We start from the raw sequence: 27,007 nt of genomic DNA, 5'->3' as shown, positions 1-27,007 counted from the left end.
TCTCTCCTTCCCTGGTTTCCTTTTCTCTGTGGCATTTTTGGCCCTAACTGTGCATGTCAAAGCTACTTCAAACAGTGTCTGTTTGATCAGTGTCTGTGCAGCTAAAAAGACACTTGTGCCATAAAGAATGTGTTATAAAATACACCGTTTTTTTCTGATAATGAGCTTAACCTTCTTCTTTGGAAAAGAAATTTGTGATGTAGACCTCATTAGGCAAGGAAAAGGAAGGACTTGCTAGCTGGGTTATAAACTTTTTTTATCTTCCATATAGAGCTATATAAAGCTACCACAAGCAATCTAGGGAGACATCGGAAAGCACATACCCTAATATTCCTATTAGATAGACCTGAGAATTCCAGCTCTCGAATGCCATTATAATTCTTGAAAGTGGAACCTACAGCAAAATGTTGTGGTGTGAACTGCTCCTGTACTGGGTTCCAGACAGTTAGTCATGCCTTCTTCCAGGCTCCTCTGATCCATTCCCCCTCCCTCCTGTTTTTCTGGTCCATTCTCCTGTGACAGTCAGCAAACATTCTGTGACTACTGAGCATGCTTAATCCATATTGAGCTGGTTTGGGGGGTGGGGGTGTCCCCCTTACTCTCCCCCCTAAAGTTGGTTTTTTGAGGGGAGATACTTCTGCAAACCTTGGAATTTCCTTGAACCTGCTGATACTTCCCTCTTGTGTATGGGTGATGCTGTTTTGGCCACATATGGATCAGCACCCACTCCTGATCATTGCTAATAAAGGTAACAACTGGGACCTGCAACAAAATGTGCAGTATGGAGTCTCCTGTCCAGGGTTCCAGCCAGCAGTGCCCTCTTCTGAGGTGCTCTTTTTCATCCCCCTTCCTCCCGCACACAAGTCCCAATTTTTCCATTTTTTTGTCTCCAACAGATACACAACATGCTGGGGCTGCTGAGCATGCTCAGTACTCGTTGGGGTGTTTGGGGCTTCTCCCCCTTCCATGCTTTTTTCCCCAGCAAGCTTTGAGGAAGTAATCTTTGAATGAAACCCTTTTCTAAAACTATGGACCCATGTATTTCTGTATATACTGCCTAAAACATGGCATGTCAACAAGAATATTTCCCTTGTAATTTCCACAGAATATTATGGCACACTTACATATTGAAGAGCCTCTTCTAGCTCTCCTATAGGAGTGTAGGATTCTCTTTTTCATCTCATTAATTTGTACAGTCGTGATGGGGCTTTATTGGCAAACCAAGGACTAAGTAGTGAGAACAGTCTGCATGAATTGGATAATTAATGTATTACCTTTCCCCAGGTTTGTCAGTTCAATTAATTATCCCTCTGTGCCATAGAGTCAATGGCACACAGTGTCTCTCCCCATGCAGATGATGGAAGTATATGTTAAAATTGCCAGTCATTCAAATTCTGCCACACTTTCCTAAGCTGTGTATTGTCAAACCTCTTTTTTAAAAGATGTCCAGCCTAATGGCTCTTTCCCTCCTTTTCACACAGAAAGTATTCATAAATGTGTTTAATTTCCTTATTCCTTAGTATTTCTATGATGGAATGGACATAAGTAACTTAGCAGTGGATTTTGCTGTGGTTTGGAATGGAAATTTCATTATTGACAACCCAGAGGATTTGAAAGGTAAAGGTTTGTTTGTTTATTTTGATGTCTTCTCATTAATTTATATCCTGGGCTAGATGGAAGTCCTATAAGGATTTTTTGAGGTTCTGTTTTCATCCATTTGAAATAATACTTTAAAAAAGCCTGTTTCAATAAAAGCTATTATTGTTATTGTTGCTGTTGTTGTTGTTATCTATACTGCCCCATAGCTGAAGCTCTCTGGGCGGTTCACAAAGCTACATGTCTGAAAGTCTTAAAAAAACAAGGGCTTCCAAACATGGGTTGGCAATTACACTGAACCATTAACGGGATCAATAGGAATATACATTTTACTCTGGTTGATTGAAAATAATTAACTTTTGTTGGGGAAAGTAGTTCAGTTTAGAAGGGTGAATCTTTTAATATACAAGGAAAGCTGTATTATGCTAGCTGCTGGTACAGGTGGAATGCCTAGAAAAATGCACATGGTATCACAGTCAGTTATTGTATGACTAAATCTGTGGCAGTTCAGACCAAAACAAGCCTGTGAAAATAGCAAGTTTGCTCCATGAAATGGATACCCGTTAGAGGATCGTTTTTATGGCAGTGAGGACATCCATTTAATGGGTTCCAGTTTGTTCCCATCTGAGCTATATTTTGCTTTTGAGTGCTTTTGAAGTTTACTGTGGAACCTGATATACTGGAAGTTCTGCCAGGCTCTCTGGGAATGGAGACATTGTTTTCAATGAGGTCTTTCTTGGTTGAAATCGGTGAAGGAAACTAAACAAAGAGGTTTTGAAGGCTGTCATCCAAATCAGGCATGGAAGAAATAATATCTAAGAACATCTGCAGAAAGGTTCAACAGGATGGAGAAGGGTTTATATGCCCCCATTGTCCAAACTCTTGTATGCAAGCAAAGACCTTACACGACCTTGCCCATAGCTCTTGAGTTATGCTTTGGTTACATCCTGGCTGGTACATTTTACTAATATCTGGAGAGAGAGAGAGAGAGAGAGAGAGAGAGTGCCACTAAATCAGGGAGAGGGAGCAATTTATTCAACAATCATGCAATAGCTTATCTATTCAAAAATGATCATGATCCTCAGTTTGTATGTGCTCAGTCCTATAAGCCTTAATAATTCAAAATATAAGACAGTTGTTCAGAACTTCCTGAAAACAAACTTAAAATGTGTATTGTATACGGTGGACAAGCACCCAAATAAAAATGCTTTTTAAAAGGTTGAGAGAAAAAAAGAAATAATGGGATGTCCATCATTACAAGAAGCTAATTATTTTAACCAAATCTTAGTGATCCATTAGAAATGATGGCTTGTGGGCAGCTAATCACTCATTTATTAATGAACACAAGAATTACAGTTGCATGGGGTTGGAAAAGCATAGATACTCCTTAGTCAATTAAAAGCCTGGAAGGCTTTTACGAAGATTAACAATGGAAACTCTGGAGATAGCATAAAGGGAAGAGGCTGGGGAGATTCTTCTATATAAAGGTTTGAGAATTTGCTAGAAAAGGTTAATTTCCACACATAAAACCAGAAGGACAAAGGGGACAATGGAAAGAGGTAAAGAAGCAGTGGGAGATCAGGGCCCCTCACCCTGTATCTATTTCTTTTTATTTATTTTTTCCCCATGGAATTTTATTTTGAAATAAAGTTATCAAAATTAAGGCAACAAAAAGAAGAAAAAGAACATACATAATAATAAAACAAAATCACTAAAGAAACAAAGGAATTCAGTAATGATAAATCTTTGTCTATAACTGATATGCTTAAGGAACATCTACAGTAAAACATCCTAAGTAGGAGCACAATACTTAAAGTAAAAATACTGTTGGTATTTTAGCATAAACGTGCTAAAGATAGGTAGCATAGATATGTATGCATGTGTAGATGGATATCAGAAATAGTAGGCACTGTTGCCTGTTTAGTGGAGTCATGAAAAAAAGTTTGAAAAACCTATCTTGCATTGAGCCTCAATTCAGGCTGCAATACTCAGAGAACTCTACAGAAGTATCAAAGGTGTGTTCCTATTGGCAGCTTGCCTCTGACTATAGCTGGACACACTGTCACTATCAGGTTCACGTTTGGTATTAAATTAGTGTTGGAGTATTCAAATATTCCACAGAAGTAAAATACAGAAGTAAAATAATTTCTTCTATCTACCTGGTCAGAAACAGTTGCATCAAGCATCGTTTTCAAAGGTAGCATCATTCATTCTCCCTTGTTCAATGCAAGGGCACATGGGGCCAAAGCAGCAAAGTAGCAGCTTAATCTTCTTGAAAGTATAATTTGAACAATGTATAAGCAAAGTACTTTGCTGCTGAATTCAAAGTGAGGATAGATAACTGTTATTTGTCAAAATAGGTGAGAAAGTACCCCCTACTATAATGACTGAAATGTACTAAACATCTTTCATTTTATTATCAACACATTATTATCAGCATTGACACAGGCAGCTGTTTGAATGCTGGACTAGATGGACCCTTGGTGTGATCAAGCAGGGCTCTTCTTATGTTCTTAATTCTCCCATTTTTGCCACATATGGCACCTGTCTTGTGAAGTCACCTGTGCTGTGAAGTCATGTCTGCATTCTTGTTTTAAAACATCAAAGAGTCTTGTGGCACTTTAAAACAAACAAATGTACAGTCCACAAAAGCTGGTGCCATAATAAATGAGTTAGTCTTTAAGGTGCCACAAGACTCTGTTGTTTTTGCTGCAACACAGACTAACACAGCTACTCCTCTGGAAATTGTTAGATGTTTAAAGAGTTAGGACTGTGTTGTTGTTTTCTTAAGCAAGCATTACAGTACAACTTACAAGTGTAATGAGTATAAAAACCCATATTATTTAAATATGGAGATGTGGATAGTGACTGGACAGGCTAGTTCTAAGCTCCAACCCTCACTTTGACCAGGATTCACATCCCCGGAGAGGCACTAACATTTTGTAGCACTACAATGACAGCAAAACCCGGCTAATCCAGCCATGAAGTAGTGATAGGCTCAGATGTCCTGTCTTAAAAGTGTGCAATAGCCTGGACTACTCATCTGAGACATACAGTTCTTTCAAAATTCAATCTGGACATACACTCATTCATTCATTTTTACCTGTATGCTGCCTTTCTTTCATAGTTGGCATTCGCTGTGGCTTAACAAAATCTCATTAAAACAACCATATAATAAAAACATAAAACAGCTGATAACATCAGTGCGTATGCTATATTGATGCTATTTATATTTATATGTATTTATGCTATGTCTACGCTAAAGCCTTTGATTGTGTGGATCACAACAAACTGTGGCAAATTCTTAAAGAGATGGGAGTACCAGACCACCTTACCTGTCTCCTGAGAAACCTGTACGAGGGTCAAGAAGCAACAGTAAGAACCGGACATGGAACAACCGATTGGTTCAAAATTGGGAAAGGAGTATGACAAGGTTGTATATTGTTGCCCTGCTTATTTAATTTATATGCAGAGTACATCATGAGAAGCGCCGGGTTGGATGAATCACAGGTCAGAATTAAGATAGCCGGGAGAATTCTCAGCAACCTCAGATACGCAGACGATTCCACCCTAATGGCAGAAAGCAAAGAGGATCTAAAGAGCCTCTTGTTGAGGGTGAAAGTGGAGAGTGCAAAAGGTGGTTTGAAACCCAACATCAAAAACTAAGATCATGGCATCTGGCCCCATCACTTCCTGGCACATAGAAGGGGAAGAAATGGAAGCAGTGACAGATTTTTCTTGGGCTCCAAGATCACCACAGACGGTGACTGTAGCCATGAAATTAAAAGACGCTTGCTCCTTGGGAGGAAAGCTATGGCCAACCTAGACAGCATAGTAAGAAGCAGAGACATCACCTTGCCAACAAAGGTCCGCATAATCAAAGCAAATCAAAGTTCCCAGGAGCAACGTATGGCTGTGAGAGCTAGACTATAAGGAAGGCTGAGCGCTTTGAGCGTGAAGAATTGATGCTTTCGAACTGTGGTGCTGGAGAAGACTATTACGAGTCCCCTAGACTGCAAGGAGGTCAAATGAGTCAATCCTAAAGGAAATCAACCCTGAGTGCTCATTGGAAGGACAGATACTGAAGCTGAAGCTCAAATATTTTGGCCACCTAATGTGAAGAGAAAATTCCCTGGAAAAGACCCTGATGCTGGGAAAGACTGAAGGCAAAAGGAGAAGGGGATGGCAGAGGATGAGAGGGCTAGATAGCATCACCGATGCAATGAAGATGGACTTGAGCACACTCTAGGAGAGAGCGCAGGACAGGAAGGCCTGGCGTGCTATGGTCCCGAAGAGTCACGAAGAGTCGGACATGACTGAACGACTGAACAACAACAACAACAACAACAAATGCTATGTTTATATTTATGCTATATATTTATAGCATATAAAAGCAGCAGTTAGAAAGATCAACCCAAAACACACATACAAAAGCCAGCAAACAGGGCAATTCAGTTCCCCTATCCAAAGCCCAAGAAAACAGGATAGACTTGGCCTGGTGCCTAAAGAATACTAACGAAGAAGCCAGACAGAACTTCCTTGGAAGGGCTTTCAACAGCAACCATAAAAAAGGGCCTCTGTCCAGTAGCCCCCCCACCTAGCCTCAACAGGTGAGGGCAGCCAGTAGAAGGCCTATGAGTATTTGAACTGGTGGGAAAGGTCATACAGGAGGAACTACGAGCTTCAGTCACCTTCCACCACTATGAGTAGATGTATCTCATTTGGTTTGGCAAAAGCATGTTGCCTTTCACTTTCAAATCGTTCTCCTGTTCTCTGTCTCCACAGTTCATCTGTACAAATGTGCAGCCCAGCGGGAAAGCTGTGGGTTGTGCCTGAAAGCAGATCAGAAATTTGAGTGTGGCTGGTGCACTGGAGAAGGAAAGTGCACTTTGCACCAGCATTGCCCCTCTCCTATTGGTGGATGGGGAAGGTGGCTCGACTGGTCAAGCAGGAATGTCAAGTGCTCCAACCCACGCATCACCGAGGTAATGATATCCAGACAGATTTGATTTTTTTCCTATTCCGTTCTATTCTATGCTTGCTTGCTTTGTCTTTATTTAATTCCAACTAATGTTTTTGTACCTGACAACTGCCTTCACAGGCATATGTTAGTAATGTGTAATGATCGACACATACTTACCCAGACTCTGAGATCTTCACCAGAGGCCCTGCTTCACGTGCCGCCCATCAGGTGAGGTGAAGCAGATGATTACAGGAGAGGGGGCTTTTTCAGTGGTGAAGCCCTGACTCTGGTCTAATTCCATATGGGTGACATCTCCTGATTGTTCTTGGACAATCAGTATTTTCACATCATGTCATTTTTCCATGCAAATCTAAAGGATGTTTTGTTTATGGATAAAAGCAATCTACAGAGTAGTGGTGGTGGTGGTGGTGGTTGTTTAATCCCAATTTTATCTCTTCCAATGAGCTCAAAGTGGCAAATATAGATAAGGGTTGTCCCACTTTGTCCTCATAACAACACTGTGAGGTAGGTGAAGCTGAGAAAGAGAATGTGACTGGCCTAAAGTCACCCAATGAGCTTTGTGGCTGAGAGGAAAGTCCAGTCTCCCTAGCCAAAATCCAGCGCTTTAACCACTATGTCACACCGGTCAGGTCAGCTTTGTATTAATCTGATACTACTAAACTTATTGCATGGAAAGAATGGATGGATCTAAGGCTGCAATCCTATACCCAGTTACCATGAAGTACATTCCATTGCGGTCAATAGGACATGCTAATCAATTCTATGTCCATATGCTTAGGAACCTTGTCTGTTCCTGGTTCCATGTTGCTTGTCCTGATGTAGCCTGTAATTCTTATTACACTAAAGAGGAACAAATAAATATTAAATAGATTTGTTAGTATATTTTATGCACGCCCGGTGTGCACTTTCACTGGCCTCGATCACCCACTCTCAGTTGTCAGAGAGTGACATCAGAATGGGGGTGTCCTTTCTGCCTTTCAGCAGGCACACTAATTAAAACAGGGAAGTAATTAGTCTGTAATGGATTTCTCTGGATTGCAGGCCAGTGCAGGGGCAATAGTCTTATGAAAACTTTGTTCACTCTAAAGCTATCACTGGTCTAAGCTGGCAATTCTAGCACTAGCATTCTGCAGTGAGTTTAAGACTATAGATCAAGAAATCGCTGGCCTCCAATGCTGTTGTTTCTTGGCACTGAGGTTCCTTTATCTGTAAGCTTGGTTTATACATTGGCTGTCATTTCCAAATCTCCAAATTGTATGACTCCACATTGTCATAAGAGGAAACTTTAGAGCTGTGCTGGGGCTTGTCACTGTATAACAATCCTACGATGTAAAAGGCTTGTTAAAAAAAAATGCCTTGCCGTGTAATCTTTTTTATTGCTCTGGTTAATTCAAATTCAGCATATAACAGAGACTGAACAATTTCCATTTAACTTCTGGCCAGAGAACATACAGAAGTAGTTACAGTAGAAGTTTCTGGATAAATAGTTTACACAGTAGAGAGCCAGATTTAGTACCAACATCATTATGGAACTGTGGGAGTAGCTTCATAGTCTATGGTATCTTGGGTTGGGGTTGTTGTTTTTAGTGTTTTGATTTATAAAGCCTGAAAATTCAATTCACCATAAAATTCAGAAGATTTGGCCTGTCATTAGGAACTTTTGCATGGAGAACCTACTTCATAACGGATAGAATCTGACCAAATTTTATGGGGTGGGGGACGTAATCTGATGAAGAATGACTTAGTGATCACAGTTTTAAAAAGTTGCATTGAGATCCAAGGGTCACACTTGTAACCTTCCCCCCACTCCAGCACCCATCCAAAAACATGCCTGGAGGGAGCATTCCTGTGGCCCCTAGACAGCGTCTCAGGGACATAGGATATTTCGGATTCCTCCAAGGCCAGAGACAGCTCTTCAACCTCTCCGACCAGTGCGGAGAGAACCACGCTGGCTGCCTATACAAACTTGCAAATGTATGCTCGTAGAGCAGTGAAAGGGGGCATGCTGGTGAGCAGGGAGGAGACTGGGGATGTGAGCTCTCCCCAGCTGTCCCCAGCCTCCTTCCCTCCCCTTCCCCAAGCCTCTGCTAGATGGGCAAAAAACCCCACCTAGCTAAAATGTGAAGCAGGAGACACAATACCCCTCCCGCTCTGCATTGGGTATTCATAAGCCTCCGGGTTTGGAGGCTTACAAGTACCCAGGGCAGATCAAATAGGATTGTACCCTAAATTTCTCCTTTTGGTGGTTTAGATTATGTAAAAAAACATATATACAAGGGGTCTCCCTTTTACTCATTTGGTGAAAATCCTTGTTATGGTCCTAAGGTCTCAGTGTTCTCATTTTAATCCAAGAGAACCAATCTAAGGGCAAGTTATGCATATTGTATAGTACTTGTGACAGTGAATCTTGCTACAAATGTCAAACACATTGGTCAGGAGGTGGGAAGAGACATGGGACTGGTGACAGCAAAAGAGGCAGGACACCAAAACAGATGTAACGTGAGAGATCTGTGTTTAGGAACTGCTACATTAAATATATTAATACCAGCTGCTGAGGTGGATTCAGTGGGGGGTCGTTGTGCTGGGAGAGGGGAGCTATTCCTTGCACCCTGCCCTGTTTTCCAGATTTGAATTGCCTTTTGCTGAAGCTGCTATATATGCCACATGACAGAAAATTCACAGATACTCACAGCACCTTGGCCCTGATCCAAATACCTGCTTCTAGTGGTTGATATTAATATTTAAAATATGGCAAATCCTGAACACAGAACTCCTATGTCATATCTGGCTCAGTGTCAGGCTCCTGGCTGACCGAAGCCCACAGGAGGCAGCTTCAGAGAAGGAGGAGTTCAGTCCCTCAGCACAGCATTCCCCTACAATAGACTAGGGCTGGGATGCCTCTCCTGAGATCCCCAAGAATACTTTTAACCCTGTCCCAAGGCCAGCCATGGTACCAGACTCTCCTCCCTCCATCCATGCTTCTCTGGAGAGCCAGTGGTAATGGATCAGGTGGGATGCTCAGTGGTGTCAATGGATTGCCTGCCTGGCTGCCAGAAGACCCTTTCACCTAGGGTATGCTCATGAGGAAGGGTCTGCTCAGGAGTGAAAGACCCAGTGTGGCTTCTGATGAGGCAAACCCAGCTGCAACTGGGGAATTGGGGCAGCCACCATTTAAGCTCTCAGTCTTTCCCAGACTTGAGCTCCATTAACAGCTCCTATAGAGCTATTTGGCTCCAGGCATGGGCTCAGGATACCCAGCAGCAAAGAGAGTCAGGTAGAGAAAGGTAGTGAGGAGAGAGAGATTCTCCCGTAGTTCTCTAAGTAGTGGCTAGGTACAAGGGTTGCAAATTATTAGCAAAATGTTGACAGCAAACCTCCAGTTTTATTGAAGTTTACACACATATTAATAGCAAAACCTTGATAGAAATACAGATTACAGCCTGTACTGTGTCCTGGTTACAGCCATTTATAGGTGTCCGTGATGGACCATTAATGGAGGTAACCACGTTTTGTATCCTTGTTTCAGACTTCTATATGTCCTTTTATAATCCTCTTCCTCGCTATCATGTTTATTCTGGTAGTCCTTGATTGTGACTACACTCTGCTATGCAATGTGCAGAGGCAGATTAGTAGGCAGGCCCTTTCTTGCCAAAACCTTAAAAGCCTAAAAACAAGGAAGAGATCAGTGTTGAGGGACTGAATGTTTGTGCAAACAAATGATCATGATTAATATGAATACTTTCAGCACCATTGCAAAGAACTCTTGTGAGTGGTGCTCTCACTGAGTCCTTCATAAGGATGTCAGAGAAATCCATTTAGGGGGTGGAGGCAGTAAGGAATGTTTTAATAATAAAAAAAATAACTTGCAAGCCAGATCAATAGTGGGATTACCAAGACATTCTTGTCCTTGGATCTTAGAGAGTTGGAAACATAACAAAGAAGGCATTCCCTCAAATAACCTGGGCTCAGACTATAAAGGATTTTAAAGTTAACTACCAGCACTGTGGATTTAGCCTGGAAGTTGATTGGGAATCATAGATAACAGGCTTTATGTGCTCCCTAAAGTGAACAATAGATGTTAACCTGGCTACTACATTCTGGAGCAACTGAAGCTTCCAAGTTGCCTTCAAGGGCAGTCTCACGTAGAGTACATTACAGTAGTCAAGGTAAGAGGTTACCAGGGCATCACCAGAGTTTTCAGATCCCATTTTTCCAGGAAGAGGCATAGCTGTTGGATCAGATGAAGCTGATAGAAGATGCTCCTGCCTGGTTTTCCAGAAAGAAGCCTTGGTCCAAGAGCACTACAAACCTAATACTTTGGAAGGAAGTATGACCCAATTCAAGGTAGTTTCAACTTAATCACCTTTATCCAGTCTGTTACTGGAAAATAGACTGAAAGAAGTGGGCATGTTTAGCCTTGAGAAGAGAAGACTGAGAGGAGATATGATAGCGCTGTTCAAGTACTTGAAATGTTGTCACAGAGAGGAAGGCCAGGATCTCTTCTCGATCATCCCAGACTGCAGGACATGGAATAATGGGCTCAAGTTACAGGAAGCCAGATTCTGGCTGAATATCAGTAAAAACGTCCTGACTGTTAGAGCAGTACGACAATGGAACCAATTACCTAGGGAGGTAGTGGGCTCTCCCACGCTGGAGGCATTCAAGACGAGGCTGGACAGCCATCTGTCAGGGATGCTCTGACTTGGCTTCCTGCATTGAGCAGGGAGTTGGGCTCGATGGCCTTGTAGGCCCCTTCCAACCCTACTATTCTATGATTCTATGATCAATTCATAAAAACGTACAGTTTTTCAGTGTTTGCTCCCAAACTGTTACATGCAAGGGAGCCTGGAAGTGTGTTTAGCCAGCTCTGGTATCACATGTTCTTTAGGCTTCTGGTGCTGTTAGGCATGGCCTTCGTTTTCAGTATAATTTAAGTAAAGCATAGACATTATACTGGCTCTCTGCCCAGGACTGCATTTTTTATCCCCCTTCTACAGCCACTAAAATCCAAGTAATACGTACGTCTCTCTTTCAGCTTGATTCTATGTGACACTGAGACCCACCCACTCTGCCAACCTGATGGGCTCAGTGTATTTTATTTTCCTCCCAAGGGGTTTTGTTTCCATTTTTTTTATTTTTAATCAAAACCTAGAGCTCTTCCATAAATAAACAAACTTGCCTTCTCAGCATTTTAAGGTTGCTCTTCTCACAGAGATCTCTGTATTCTCTGCAAAATGCTGGGAGTTCACACGTCACCAGAAGCAAAATGGCCTGCAAACAGCCTTCTCTTCCCACTAAACTGTTCAGACAGATATAACATTTTCAGAAATTGGAGACTTGGTTTTCCTTCCTTGAGCGAAGCAGCAGGGAAAAATAATTCCTTGACCCAAGACAGAATCATCTCCTAGAAAATGCTGGCCATGAGGTCTCCCTGCCTCCATCCCTGGAGCAGTCTTGGAAACTCTGAGCTACAATCTAGCTATGGTTAACACCATTGCAGATGTAATAGTTAATCACAGCTAAACCCAGCAAGGGAGAAGGATTTGTACTTCAAAAGAGAAAGGGGAAGGAAGAAAGCTCATCATCCCATGGTCCACATCTAATTGTTTAACCAAACATACACATTTGGAAAGATTACATCTGCATCAGCTCTCAAATATGTATAGGATTGTGTGTGTGAACCATCACGGAAAGAAGGTGAAATTTTGTCAGATTTTTTTTTCAGGAAAAGTTTAAACAATTCAGTGGAGAGATAAGCTTTTAAAAGTGTCATGAGGCAATGGGGAGTGGAGAGTAGGGGGAACTCTATTTGTTGACATAAAAGAGAAATCAATAACAGCATACATGTTAATATGAAATCTTTCCCATTCATACAACACATCGTTGGGATCCATTCTATGTTCTCCTTGACAGCATAAATCTTCCCCTGCTGCCTGCAGCCTCAATGATTAAATAAAAAAAAAATCAGCTTCCTTATGAACAAGCAGCGCTTTGATCTCCTATTCATTTATTTGCAGGCCTCATTAATATAACATCACTGAAACAAACAGCTAACGGGGGTTGGGGGAAGCAGTGTCAGGCTGAATAATGGAGTTGCTCTGCTGAGATAACAATTAGGTTTGGAATGTACTATCAGCTAAGACAGAGACAAGGAGTGATCATGCCAGGCTGATGAACTAGCGCTGTGTATGTGCGGAGCTCCTGCTGGGCTCATCTACTGGGATGCAGCCAGCTACAAATATAGCCATGGAACAAAAAGGGTATCTTTTGGTACAGCCACGACTCTGCCTTTTTCCTTTGTCAGACCTGATGCTATTATGTTAAAGGTGGCTTATATCACAGTACTTGATGGGGGCTCATTTCCTGTCTGTGATTCATGTATTTATATTACATATGCTCAAATCAAAATGTTCCAAAACATACCACATGGACAGCACCTGCCCCCTGCATTTTGTGGACTATGGTCTATGACTGGCACAGCACTGGCACCAGTGTGTCAGTCATGCTTTCTGCTGGAGAGGTGCCACTCAGCCTGTGGGTCTTGGTACTTGGTATTTATGAGCCTTCTTAAATGAGGTCTTTTCCTGTGATTCAAATTTGTTACTCATGGAGGTTTGCAGGTTCTTTCATGACATCGTCAGCCTCCTGCTCCTCACCCATGTCTTCTGACCTTTATCCTTTTTTTTTAAGATCAGAGTTAATGAACTATTAAAATAAGCACGCTGAATTTCTCTTTGAAAAGATGAACTTACGCAATAACAGGAGCTATACCACAGCACCATCTAGTGGCTGTATAATGAAGCTTATAGGACTCACAGATAAAGGAGAAAAGGGGGGGGAAGGAAGCACATGTAAAGGGCCCATCTTAATCCTGCAAAAAATCTGGAAGCAGAAGCCCCAGTAAAATTGCAGGATAAAAAGCCTCTCTGTGGAGAAGCCCTGTATGTTTGGGGTAATACTCTGTAATGGCAGTGATGCTTGTTCAAGGTTTTGGCACCATCTAATTCAGCCTTCCCCAACCTAGTGCCCTCCAGATGGTTTAGACTTCAACTCCTATCAGCCCCCACCAGCATGGCCAGTGGTCAGGAATGCTGGGAGTTGTAGTCCAAAAAGTCTGCAAGGCACCAGCTTGGGGAAGGCTGGCATGATTGTACTGTCCTGAGTGTTACTACATCAGTACATCATGACCTGCAAGTTTGTACTGGCCCAGTGGCCAGTGCTATCAATTTTTTTATTTTGCACAGAAGAGACCACAGAACTGAACCATTAAAGACTGTGGTGGATGCAGAAGATATAAGAGCATAATGGAATTCTTCCTTTTCCAGTCCATCTTTGCATATGTCTTACAGGATATTTTTTAAATAAGTCATATCTAGATTACTCAGGAGGCAAATAAGGTAGTTCTGGGACCTTATGATGCTGAATTAATATTTGCAGCTTGGATGATGGATCAGCTGAGAGCAAGTGGGCAAAAATAAAAGGAGAGGGAAATAACAGTGATATCATTGTGGGAGTCTGCTATAGACCACCAAGCCAGGCAGAAGACTTGGATGATGCCTTTCTAAACCAGATTATCAAATTGTCAATCGAGAGAGAGAGATAGTGGTAATGGGAGACTTAAGGACCTTGATTCTGTTGGAAGTCCAACTCTGCTAAGAATAAAAAACATCTTGGCTGTTTCATCTTCCAGAAGAGAGAATGGGATCAGCTATCGTAGACCTGATCCTCACCAACAGGGAAGAGCTGATTGATAAGATTAAAGTAGTGGGGCCCTCAGGTAGAAGTGACCATGTTGTCTTTGGATTCATGATACTGACAGAGGCCAGCTGTAATCAGACATGCACCCTGGACTTCAAGAAAGCTGATTTCAACCGGTTTAAAGAAATACTGGGTGCAGCCCCATGGGTAGAAATGGTCGAGGAGAAGGTGGTTCAAGATGGCTGGGAGTGTCTTCAAAGTGAAATATTGAAGGCACAGTCATAAACTATTCCAGTGAGCAAGGGAAAAAAAAGGGAGGCATCTAAAGAAACCAAGGTGGCTGCATAAGGAGCTTTCTGATGAGCTCAGATTTAAAAGGGAGGGAGGGAGGGATATGAATGAAATGGAAGGAGGGGCAAACCCCCAAGGACAAGGACAAACCAGTGGTAGCCAAAGCTTGTAGGGAGAGTGTCACAAGGGCTAAAGCTCCAAATGAGTTCACGAGGGCTTATGAGAGAAGTTTAAAAAAAACAAAAGGGAGTTTGGGAGCTTTGTTGGGAGTAGGAGGAAGAACAAGGAAGTAGTCGATCCACTGCAAGGAAACGGAGATGTGCTAACGGGCCACAGAGAGAAGGCAGAACTGCTTAATTTCAATTTTGCCAGTCTTTTCCCATGAAAGAAACTCTGCCTGACCAGACAAAAATAGATCATATGATGAAGGGAAGGAGTTTGTTTTCTGTCACTCCAGATGGAGGATAGTGCCTTAACCCATGGGTTCAAACAATTAGAAAAAGCATTTCAACTAAGAAAAACTTCCTGGTGGTATGAGCAGTTTGATGGTAGACCAGACTGCCTTGGAAAGTGATGGAGTCTCCTTCCTTGGAGGATTCTAAGCAGAAACTGCACGGCCACCTATCAAGGATGCTGAAGTGGTGGATTTTGTGCATCGGCAAGTGATTGGACTAGATGTCCTTTGAGACACCCTCCAACTCTATGATTCTATCATTTGTAGTTTTGGAGAAGGTCTGCTATGGGTCCATCCCAAGGAGTTCTTGATCCTGGCTGACACATGTGAACTAATAATTATTTGCGTCGTGTAACTTCTTTTATCCAGGGAGTGTCTTGCACTTTGAATATCAGAAGCAGCTGGAGCTCTGTGACACGCTGATAGAGATTAACTCACATGAGCTTGAGAAGTAGCGGCCTGTCCTAGAAAAATAGCAGCCTCTTTCCTTATCTCTTTGTTGAGGATAAATGTGATGAGGATTACTAGGCACCTTGTACACTAGCATCCTGATCCTGCTTGGGTTCGCGCATGTATAGAAGCAGGCTCTGCACATGTATCCCCACCTGAATGGAGAACTGTATGTGCAAATGGGTCCTGCGCATGCGATTCCCCAGCCAATCCAGTATTTAGAGCTACTGTACATAGCCATAAGAAAAAGCAATAACCCCACTGATCAGCTGTTCATGTGGAGAAACTGGGGCTGGATTCAGTGCCATGCTCTCCTCTTTTCTTACCAAGTAGCAAGAACAGTGGGATTGCAGCTCTGTAAAATGTACACATGCATCTATGGTTGCTGCACACATGCTCTGTTGGACTGGGGTCTAAAACTGCAGTATAGATGATTTATAACCCCCCTTCCTCTCAGCAAAGGAAACACTTCAATGACGTATTTCATCAATGTTTTCTGACCCCACTGCTTGTGCCTTGAACAGCAACCCGATACACAGAAATTTGGTTTTTCCAGTCTCTATTCTAGGGAAAGCTGCTGGCTTTTATTTTGGTGTTATACTGTAGTTTTAAACTTTTAAAAGTTTTATGCTATGTTTTGTCATTCTGCTGAGTGAGGCCTTGGACTTCTGCTCCAAAGTCCACCACTGGTTTGTCATGTTTCTCAGAGAGCTTCATCTTTTGGGTGGGGTAGAAATGTAATAAATAAATAAAAAGCGTCACCTGCTAAATGTCTGTGTGTCAGGCTGCTGGTCTAGTAAAGACAGAGGAGCTGGTCTAGTAAAAAGATGATGACTGTAAAGGTAGTTGGTATTCTGCCAACACTACAATGTCAACAGAAGACTAAGGTTGGGTTTACCCTGTATTACTGACTTGAATCTACATAAGAGTTAGATCCAAATGCTATGTCTTTAAAAAAAATAATAATCCTAGTTTGGATGCCACATTTATATGGCAGCTGGCTAGACCTTTGGCCTGGTCCAGTTCTGTTTAGAAGGGCCTATAATACAGGACCCTTTAAATCTTTGCTGCCTTTTGTGATTATGACTGAATTTCTCCAGCTGTAATTAATTGAATGCATCTTTTCTAACCCTGGGGCTGCATTGTGACACAGTTCCTTCAGAACTGTTCAATTAGTGGCCGCTAAAATCTAGGTCGAATTGGAAGTCTGGTTCGGGTATTTTCCAGGTCAGAACATTTGGAAAATAGAAAGGCAGCAGTGCATCGTTTGACATTGTAGTCAGGTTTTGTTGACTCAAGGTAGGTAAGCAATTTTAACAGTGTTTTAAAAAATGGCAAGCAGTGGGTTTTACTGGGAGTGGCATAGCGCCCCAGCTTGTCACGCAAATGCATTTTTAAAAATAACATGCAGTTGTAAGGGAAATAACTGTCAAGAACTGTGAACCACTGTGTATGGGTGGCTTGTAAACATTAGTAGTAGCAGACCTTCAACAGTGCTTAGTATAATATAACATGATTTGATTTTTGTATCGTGTCTTTTGTAGACACATGATGCTTTGCAAAGGAAAATGATACAAGACACACTACCAAGTGTGAGTTACATAAAATGGAGTGTAACAGATGCAACACAGTGAACAGATTAAAGCTTTTAGACCTGGGGCTGAGAGCATGGGGGACGATGGGAATTAAGGATTCTTCCCCTTCTATGTGCCAGGAAGTGATGGGGCCAGATTAAACGAGTGGTTTTTAGAATACAATGCAGTCATATTTAGAATGGTACCTGCATGGTTAGCTATATTCTGGAATGGGTTTGGCTTTTGAGTTACAGAATAAATAGGAGAAGAAGTGAAGTGAGATAAATTAAGCATAAGTGAGAGAGGAAAGAATGAAGGCATGTAATTGAAGAGGAAGTTTCACCTTAAGAGGAGATATAACTAACTGTTATGTTTCCTCTCACACAATTTGTGGTGGGAGTGGAGAGCAAGTACACAGAGGAAGCAAGTTTTAATTTGGTCACAGGGGACCGAAGTCCAGGCAATGGTGAATTTTTAAAGGGAAGTGCCAGGGCTCAAGAAGGCCTGCTGAATCCTCAAGTAGTGCAAGTAAGTAATTGTAGACTCTGGATTTAATGGACCTAATGGACTCTAAAGGAGCTATCCAAGGTGCGATGTTTAGAGTTCTGACTGGTTCTGACTGAAACCTGGAGTGGATTCACCATCCCACTGACATTGGAGCCACCAATCTCTACTGTGTATTACTTCATTTCAAAATGCGATAAACCAGCCCTGATGTGCTTGGGGGCCCTCCTGCTTATTTTGCTGAGTAAGCAAAAGGACTTTTGCCCTAAAGTCCTGCCCTCATGACACCACTGGCAACCTATCACTGATTTCCTGGTGTGTGAGATTAGCTGTAGTTCCGTAGTCATAAGGGAAATCCACTCTGAATGTGATTAGTGGACACTGACTCCTCATATGCAACAACAGTTGGAAAACAAAGCTGGGACCCATCAAGAAAAATAGGCGGAAGATTCGTAAGACTAGAACTCAGGGTCAAAATATTGTAGGCCAATGTTTAGGAAATTAAAGAAATCTTGCAATACAAATAACTTGCTTTGTAAATATGACTTTTGTCCATGAATAACAGAAAATCTTATAAAATAAAAGAATTGTAGCTCAGAACTCCCACCACAGATCGTGTAAGAGCATTTTTCTAGATATTCTTTACTGCATGAAAATGTCTGTTGTGAAAGGGGAGGGTAGGATCCATGAAATGTTTGAAACAGAAATATTAGTTCTGAATCTACACCTCAAAACCAAGGGCAGTATTGGCTAGTTTTGTTCCCATTGTCAATAAAGGTGTCCAGGAAACATTTTCTGATATTATTAAATCAGCAGTGCAATCCTGTACATGTCTACTCAAAGGTAAATCCCATTGAGTTCTGGAATTTACTCCCAGGTAGGTGTGTATAGTAGGGCTGGGCAACCTGTATGTAGTGGGTCAGATACAGCTCCTGGTCTTTTTTTGTGGCCCCTGCCTCCTCCAAATCACCACCAGTGCACCATTGAATTGCTTCCCAATTTCAGCAGCACATGGCAGCGGTAAGAAAAAAACTCTAATTTTCACTTTAAAACAAGGTGTGTGCCTTGTTTTAATGCAAAATCACACTCCTTGGGGTTTCTTTCTTTTTATTTGCAACCAAATTGATGCCAAAATTCAGTGGTAATTTGGCGGCAGCAGGGGTGAAGCCCCCAGCGGGTTGTGGGGAGAGAAACTGGTCCATGAACCATCTGAACTTGCCCAGTCTGGTGTATACAATTACAGCCTACAACAGGGTGGGGAATGTGTGGCTATCCAGATGCTGTTGGACTGCAAATTCTATCAGCCCTAGGCAGCATTTCCAATAGCAAGGGATGATGGGAGTTTCTGTCCAACATCTGGAGGGTGACACGTTCCCTGGCCTAAGACTTCCAAAGGACACTTGCTCCAACACACCTCAGGACTGCAACTCACCCCATATCCTGAAACTTTTCCAAAATATTATGAACTGCAACATTGGCATGTGCCAGAGCATGATGTACCAACATGATGAGTCACTGTGGCCCAAAAGCCAGGTTGTAGCTTTTAATGAAAAACTGCTGTTTAAAAGGTTCTGGGAATTGGCCCTACATATTTTTAAAGGAATGCAATAAAGGGTTTACCCAGGTTGTACTGCAAACCACTCAAAGAGCCAGAATATTGGCTCCATATGTTCTGATGACTGGACCCATCTATTGCTAAGCACATAACCAAATACTGATCCTACCACTGGGAGAGAATTATGGAAGGTGCCTTTTTCTAGACTAGGAGCTGTAGTGGCTATGATAGAGGTGTACTATAAATAGGTGGCTTAAGGAATGAACTCCCCCTTTTAGTATTTCAAAAAGACATTTAAGGAGGTGTGAACGCCTTGCTCCCTAATAAAATGTGGTATTTAACATTCAAAGCCTGTCCAAAATGGAGCTTAATGAAGTTCTCCAAAGTAACTGTCAAGCCTTTTAAGGTTACTAGCTTTTATAAAAGTCTATAAAAAGGAAGCCAGTCCTACTCCCCCAGCAAACGTTTCTGCCACTAACCACCAGCTGCAGCCTCCCACCAGATTTCTTGTGTTCCAGCATAGTAGGCAGAAGCAACCGCCCACGGCTGCTAAGGGCATGATTCAGAAGCTGAGAAGGCTGAGATCCACATGCTGGGCTAGGAGTGATTACGATAAATGAGGCAGTCTTCAGAGCTGGACAGAATTATGTGGTTCACATTTAGAGCTGATGTGAAAATTGCCAGATGAAATGCAATATGGGGTCTAGTGAAGGCTAAAAGGACTGATGGGGTTGCTGGGAATGCCATCTAAGGATATGTTGTGCATTGGTATGAAATTAACTCACACATCTGGTCTGTGACATCTGCACAAGAAACAGGTGGGATTTGGCACAGCTGTTGAATAGTTCTGCTTAAACCCAGATTGGAGTGATGATCCATTGGAGTGGGGTCAGATTATGTCCCTGTAGAAAGTGCACAAAATAAAGTATCATGTTAACCTGAAGCTTCTGCCATTGCAGCTGTTGCATGAGGGCATGTGGAAAGCCCTTCTCTACCCATTAACTTCCTTCCTTTCCCTCCTGTTGTCACTTCCTCTCCTGTTGAAATTCAAATGATAAACTCCTTGGGGAGAAGAGACGTGCAAGCAACTGTCCCTCCCTCCCTCCCTCCCACCCTCACACACACACACACACACACACACAGAGAGAGAGAGAGAGAGAGAGAGAGAATGAACAATCTCTTCATTGGTTCCTCTTTTCCTCATGTCGTGTGTGTGTGTGTGTGTGTGTGTGTGAGAGAGAGAGAGAGAGAGAGAGAGAGATGCTTGTTAATTGCACAATAATGCTGTTAACAGTCACAGTATTGAACAAATGCCAGATGCTGTCAGAGGAATAAAGATGAGAACATTCTCTCTCACAAGATATCTTATAGTGCAATAGACGCTGCCCAAGATTGTGCCAGGTACGATCACACATAGAGGCTGTTTAATAATAATAATTTTGTATTTGTGTTTAATAGAACCTCTGAACTGAGCCCAAACATTTTGTTGATTTTTCACACTCCTTTGCAAAAGGGAATTAAACTGTTTGCAGGGAGTAGGTCTCTGAGGAAGAGGGAACGTATCACCATTGTCAAAATAACTGGGCCAGTGCTCCTTCACTTTGGGATGCACATCTAAATGCACATCCCATTAAAAGTAATGCAGTGCAGAGAAATGACCTCTGCATTTAACTGTGCAGTCAGATGTGCATCTTAATGCATATCCATCGAACCTCAAAAACTGGCCTTTTCCTACTTCATCACATGATCGTTGCAAAATTTGTCAAGACATTGTGGGAATGGAAGGAGCCTCGTGTGGCGCAGAGTGGCAGGTGGCAGTATTGCAACTGAGACTCTCCCCATGACCTGAGTTCGATCCCAGCAGAAGCTGGGTCCCAGGTAGCCGGCTCAGGGCGACTCAGCCCTCCATCCTTCCGAGGTTGGTAAAATGAGTACCCAGCTTGCTGAAGGAAAGGTAGTCACGACTGGGGAAGGCAATGGCAAACCACCCCGCTACAGTCTGCCATGAAAACGCCAGCGCAAGCGGTAATGACCCGGTGCTTGCACAAGAGGAACCTTTCCTTTTTTCCTGTGGGAATGGAAATGATACCAGTTCCTGCCCCTTGCATGGGAGCCTGTTACTTTTTTTTTAAGTGATGTTTTAAATACTACATTCTGAAAGTGTGAGAATCTCAGTTTTCCTTTCTTAATAAAACAACTTTATCACCTCTATAGATGTGAGAGAAAATTTAAATATGAAACGATATCACAGAGGAACTATAAAAGCAATGAACAATTGGAGAAGGCTAGTCCTTTAGTTTGTGAGTCATATATATTTGGGGTGACAACACAGATTTAGGGAGCAATCCTATGGCCGCTAGACAGTGGCTAAATGGCCATGGGATATCTGGTTTTCCAGGAATCAACCTCCCCCCACACTTCCTTGCTGCTTCGGAAGCAGCGCAGGACAGCCCCGTGCTCCGTGCTCTCAAGAGGAGCACGGAATGGCGGAAAAGCGGTGTTCCCAGAGGGCGTTCTGTGGTGAGGAGGGCAAAAATGCCTATACAACACATCCAATGTGTCATACAGCAGCCTCCTCCCCCACTCTGCCCTCCCGCAGCTGGACAGCCGCAATCAGCTGTCTAGCCGAAAATGCAGATCAGGAGAAGCACAGAGTGCTTTTCCTGCCCTGCATTGGATAGACAGTCACCTCCGAGTACAGAGGTGGCCACCTATCTGAATAGGATTGCACCCTTAGTCTTTTATCTCATTAAGTTTAGGGTTTTTATATCCTAAGGAAATTATAATGTAAAACGCATAGGAGGCATGGTATCATTGCAATGATGCAAGATTAACTGATCATATATGTATTTTTACACAAAAAGTGAAGACAGCTGAATTTGGTCCATCTTCAGGTGGTAGAAAAATATCTTCCTTCAGTTTTAAGACCCCTTTTCTGAACAGCTAAATTTTGTATAATCCAAGGGGAAGCTATGGATGTCAAGGTTTTCCAGGTTAAATGTCCTCCAACCATTAGACAATGCTACCCAAATTTGGCTTCTATTAACCATTTACCTAGTACAGACCCTAAAATTAATCTCCAGCTTTGATAATATACAAATGGCTATGTTTCTCTCTTTATGTTCGGTACGGTTCGGATGTGTGTGACTGCTGGATTTTATATTTCCAAAATGGGGGATCAACAATTATTTGCTTCAGCATGGCTGGCTGGAGAATGCTTGAAGTTATAGGACTTTTTTCTGTCTAAACATGGATAGGATTGCACCCTAAATCTGCAGTCTTCTCCTACACTCCCATCTTAAGCCTCTGACTAATGCAGACTTTGTAGCTCCAACATCAAGTCAGTTTTTCTCTCCTCCCCTCTCCTATGCCATCTCAGTTTTGATTAACATTCAGCCTGATGAAGAGTTCTGGAGAAATCAAAAGCTTGCTTACTATTTTGTAACAGACTGATTTGTCCCAATAAATGTACTTGCCCGACTACAATTTTTACTTTTTGCAGTCACAAACCATTAAGATATTTCTGTTCCTGTAATATTCACAGATACTTGGTATCACTACAGATATCTTGGGCGGCTCACACTTCATTGCATATTCTATCCCAGTTAATGCTTCACTTCCAGGTATCTTTGCATAGTACCTCATTAAAGATGTACTAATTTTCCCACTGTTCTCCATGTTTATATTTGGATAAATGCTTCTCATTGTCCCTCATATTAGCTGTAGTTTTTTGTTATTATTTTTAGCTGATTTTTCACATATCCACTCATATACAATGGGTACCTGATGCAATTTCTTCTGTTAACTACTTTTTGTAGTGACAGTTGCAGGGGAGTTGATTTTTGACCGGAACAAATACTCCATAATCTTCTTGGCATAGAAAGATAGGTAGGTAGGTAGGTAGGTAGGTAGATAGAATAATTATTCCTGTGTGAGAGGAAACAGGTTTTGAATATTTAGCATTATTTAAATCAAAAACAATCTCATAATCCTCAGATAATTGTGGCATGTGTATAGCAAACTAAGAAGTGTATTAGCAGGGGTAATAAATGACAAATTGACATTGCAACAGAAGAGCTTTGAAACAGACAAATGAGCAGGAGAAAGCAGACTCCTGTTCATGCTATAGCGCCCTTAGTATAGTGGAAGGAAAACACGGGAGGGGGGTGCACAGCTCTAGTACTTTTTTCACAGCAGGAGCAGCGATGTCACTTGCTAGAGCACCAGGTAACTGAAGAACTCTCCCTGCTCTAGCAAGTGAATGAGGTAATGGTGAGGATTTCAAGTTTCCCTATAATTTGTGACATATTTTTTCTACTTAAAAGCTGAAGGTTCCATTCCAGCTGGCTGAAGATCTTTTATTAACGCTCAGTGTGTTTTACTGGTTGATTCTATGCAGTCAGAAGTAAGCACCACTGAGTTCAATGGAGCTTACTCCAGGAAACTATACACAGGATTAATGCTGTTCTTAATAATTATGCTGTTCTTAATAAATTGGATATATAATGCTGCTCCGTGTGTGTGCGTTGGGTGTGTACACACACACACACACACACACACACTTTCATGGTGAGCTCCTGCACTTCAAAATTTACCACTATACCACTTTATACTACAGTGCCCATTGACAAGACATGTCTGCATGTGTGTTTCTTGTTTCACCAAGACACTTGGGCCAGAACTACACATTAAGAAGGAATGCCTTATCCTGGCCTCATCTGCCACAAGACTTATCCTAGATGTTCACTATGGTCTCATACATTTATCCACCCTCTACTCCAAAGAACAGAGATGTCATACCCATTTTCAAAATGGGCCAGTGGGGTCCAGAATAACTATATTTTGCTCACGGTCATAGAACCCATACTTCCAATGGGAGAAAATTGAAACCTGTACCTTCTCCACAGCCACTTGCAGAACCGCGTTTTCTTTTTCTCACCAGAAATTTCTCAAACGATTTCTGGCTTTTTAGGAAGTATACAATTTTGTTTCTATTGTAAACACTATGCTTTGCTTCCTTCTCCAGATCCTAACAGTGTCAGGCCCACCAGAAGGAGGAACACGAGTGACAATTCGTGGTGTCAATCTGGGCCTGGATTTTTCTGAGATAGCCCACAATGTACAAGTGGCTGGTGTGGAGTGCACTCCGCTGGAAGAGCAGTACATTATTGCTGAGCAGTGAGTTTATGTATCTCCACCTGAGCCTTAATGTGAACTAGACCACTTACAACATTTAGCTTGTAACAACGATAACAATACAATTGAGTATACCTATGCTAGAAAGAACAGAATGGTAGATGGTGGTTTTTAAACTTGGAATCCCAACTGGTAATCCCAATAGAATAAATCTATAAGCCTGAGTGAACCATTAGTGGAAACAATGTATAAGCGGTGGCATTCAATGTTTTAAGGTTGTAATAAATATAATAATATGCAGGACCCAATGTAGCCCTCTTACCTGTGTAAAAAGCACTTTGCTAGCCAGATATTGGGGTTAAATAGCCGCTAGTTAAGTCACAGTTTTAAATAATGTTATGAATTTGACAATTACTCTGGTTTAATGTAAAATATGCAATTGTATTGGGGATTATTATTTATAGTACAGGGGAAGCTGGCAAACTGGGCTCTGCATAGGGATGGCATCTGGTATATTTAATGACCTTCCAGTGTTAGTTCCAGTGTGGTCTAACTCCAGGGTTCTCAAACTTTCTACCCCTACGGCTTGCTTGAGAGAGCTGAAAATCATTGAGTCCTACCAGTCACAAAATGGTGACAGGTGGAGGCAGAGTTTGGCATAATCAACTGGCAGTTGCTGATATCATTTTATATTGATATCTGAACCCTCTGAAAATTGCTAGATTCTTTGCCACAGCTATTATCTTGTATCAGGGAGTTCCATAATTCAGCTTACCTCAAGTTAACTACAGGTATTGGCTAGAGGTACCATCCATTACTCAGCCTCGGGAAGAATTTCCTGATCCGGATGTTCTAAGTCTAAGTTTCCAACATGGTGCCCATGGGGATCAATGTGCCCACAGACACCTCTCTTGGTACCCACTAGCTTCCCTGACTTAATTTTATTTCTTAAGATTATTTTAAACTATTTTTAATTGGGAGACTGCCATGCTGCAAAGTAAAGTGCTGCCCTTTATTTGTGTTCAAAATCTTTCTTCTACTTCTTAAGATGCCATCTCCTATTGGAGGTTAGCTATCATTACAGCTATTTTAGGTTTTGACGCCTCTGCTGTGAATAGTTGTATAGAAGTACAGTTGAACCATTCCCTCAAATTCTTTAACCATGATGTTCATCTTCTTCCTATTGATCTTTTTCCTTCCATTTTCCCTTGTATAATAAGTTGGAGTATTTTAAACCCAAAATCTTTATTTGGGTTCAAAAGAGTGATTTTATATTTTGGAGCTCAGACCCCCACCTCTGCCTTGTACTTAGGTTCTTGGGCTAGTTCTTTTCTGTTAGTCTCACTGATTTGGCTTCTGCAAAATGAGTCTTTTGTGACTGGCCATGACCACCACGGCAGGCATGTTATGAATAAACCCTGAATGGTGATAATCTCCTTAACTTCAATATCAACAAGATATGGTGACTGTGTTGTTAAACAAGAGTGTTCACCATGTTTCAGTCATTTAGACACACACACCCCAGAAAAAACCCTGAGCTTGTAGTTTTTCACTTTTTCCTTTTAAATGGGGTCTAACTATTCCAGTGTTCCATTAATGGAACTTTTCTTGCAGACACATGCACACACACTAAATATCTGATACATCACAGAAAAAGCCAAGTCTTTGTTATAGGAGGGTACTTGGGGTATGAAGGAGCTCTGCTTTGAGAAGAAAGTACTATATACTTGTATACCCCTTTGGTGTCATAGGAACATAGGAAGCTGCCTTATACTGGCTCAGACCATTGGTCCATCTAGCCCAGTACTGTTGACACTGACTGATAGCAGCTCTCTGGGGTTGCAGGCAGTTTTTCTTGCTCTACCTGGAGATGGTGGGGATTGAACCTGGGATGTACTGCATCCAAAACATGTGCTCTGTCACTGAGCTACAGCCCCTCCCAAATAACGGGGCCAGTTATTGCCCAATAGTTAAATGTTCTGGCACTTTCCTCCCATGTGAACATTGCTCTATCTCAGAATGCTTGTATGGCAATGTTTGTTTGAAAGTGCCCCCATGTATCTGTGCTCTCTGAATGTGTCAGAGGATTTTGAAACTGGAGCCCTGTCAAACCATAATTCCTCCAAGTGTATTCCAAGGTGGAATAATTCCACATGCTCTTTCTCAATGTCTGAAGAGATTCCTAGATATTCTGATGCAAAACCATACTTTTCTTAGGGCTAACATGACCTAAATGCCACACTGTAGGGAAAATAAAACAACTGGTGTTAATAGTTTATGCTAATTAACCCTGCCTCAGTGCCAGGATGACTTCTGGAGTCACCTTCCAGCACAACAACATGCATGGTTCTGTATTCCTGTCATTTCCTCCTTTCCTGTTCCACAGCACTGCACAAACGAAAACCCCGTACCTGTCAGGCCAGATTCTCAGCTAGTATAAATCAACAGCGCTCCAATGATTCAGGCTAGCTTGCACCAACTAAGAACCAAGAGACTGATTTTTTTTTTTTATCTCAGGGATTAAACGACCCTTTAAAACTTTTATTAAGCATTTGTTTCCCTCCCAAGTCTGGGCTCCTGCTTTGCTAAGCAACTTTCCTGATGAGTACCTTGTGGTTTACACTCAGCCTCCTCCCTGCTCCAATTGGAATGCATCCCGCCGTGCTGCCAGATGCAGGCAGCCATTTGTTAAGCGTGTGAGGCAGTGACAGCAGTTTAATCCGAATAGGCCTCTGCTGGAGTCAATTCATTTATTTCACTAAGAA

The 27,007-nt window shown here is 42.0% G+C and overlaps 1 protein-coding gene across 2 annotated transcripts in view; it reads left to right on the top strand.

Annotated features, from left to right (window-relative positions):
- PLXNA2 (plexin A2) overlaps positions 1 to 27,007 on the top strand; it is a 611,865-nt gene that overhangs the window by 444,618 nt on the left and 140,240 nt on the right. For both annotated transcript variants that reach the window (XM_084853404.1, XM_084853402.1), the window contains 3 exons: positions 1,521 to 1,617; positions 6,382 to 6,581; positions 24,133 to 24,284. In XM_084853404.1, the coding sequence (XP_084709530.1) occupies positions 1,521 to 1,617; positions 6,382 to 6,581; positions 24,133 to 24,284 (449 nt within the window). The remainder of the gene's footprint in view (positions 1 to 1,520; positions 1,618 to 6,381; positions 6,582 to 24,132; positions 24,285 to 27,007) is intronic.

Source organism: Heloderma suspectum, chromosome 4 (assembly GCF_057233095.1).
Source record: "Heloderma suspectum isolate Gila_16-S chromosome 4, 16-S_ref, whole genome shotgun sequence".
Lineage (NCBI taxonomy): Eukaryota > Metazoa > Chordata > Lepidosauria > Squamata > Helodermatidae > Heloderma > Heloderma suspectum.
Note: the sequence above shows the minus strand (reverse complement) of the source record. Positions and strands in the feature narration are given on the sequence as shown.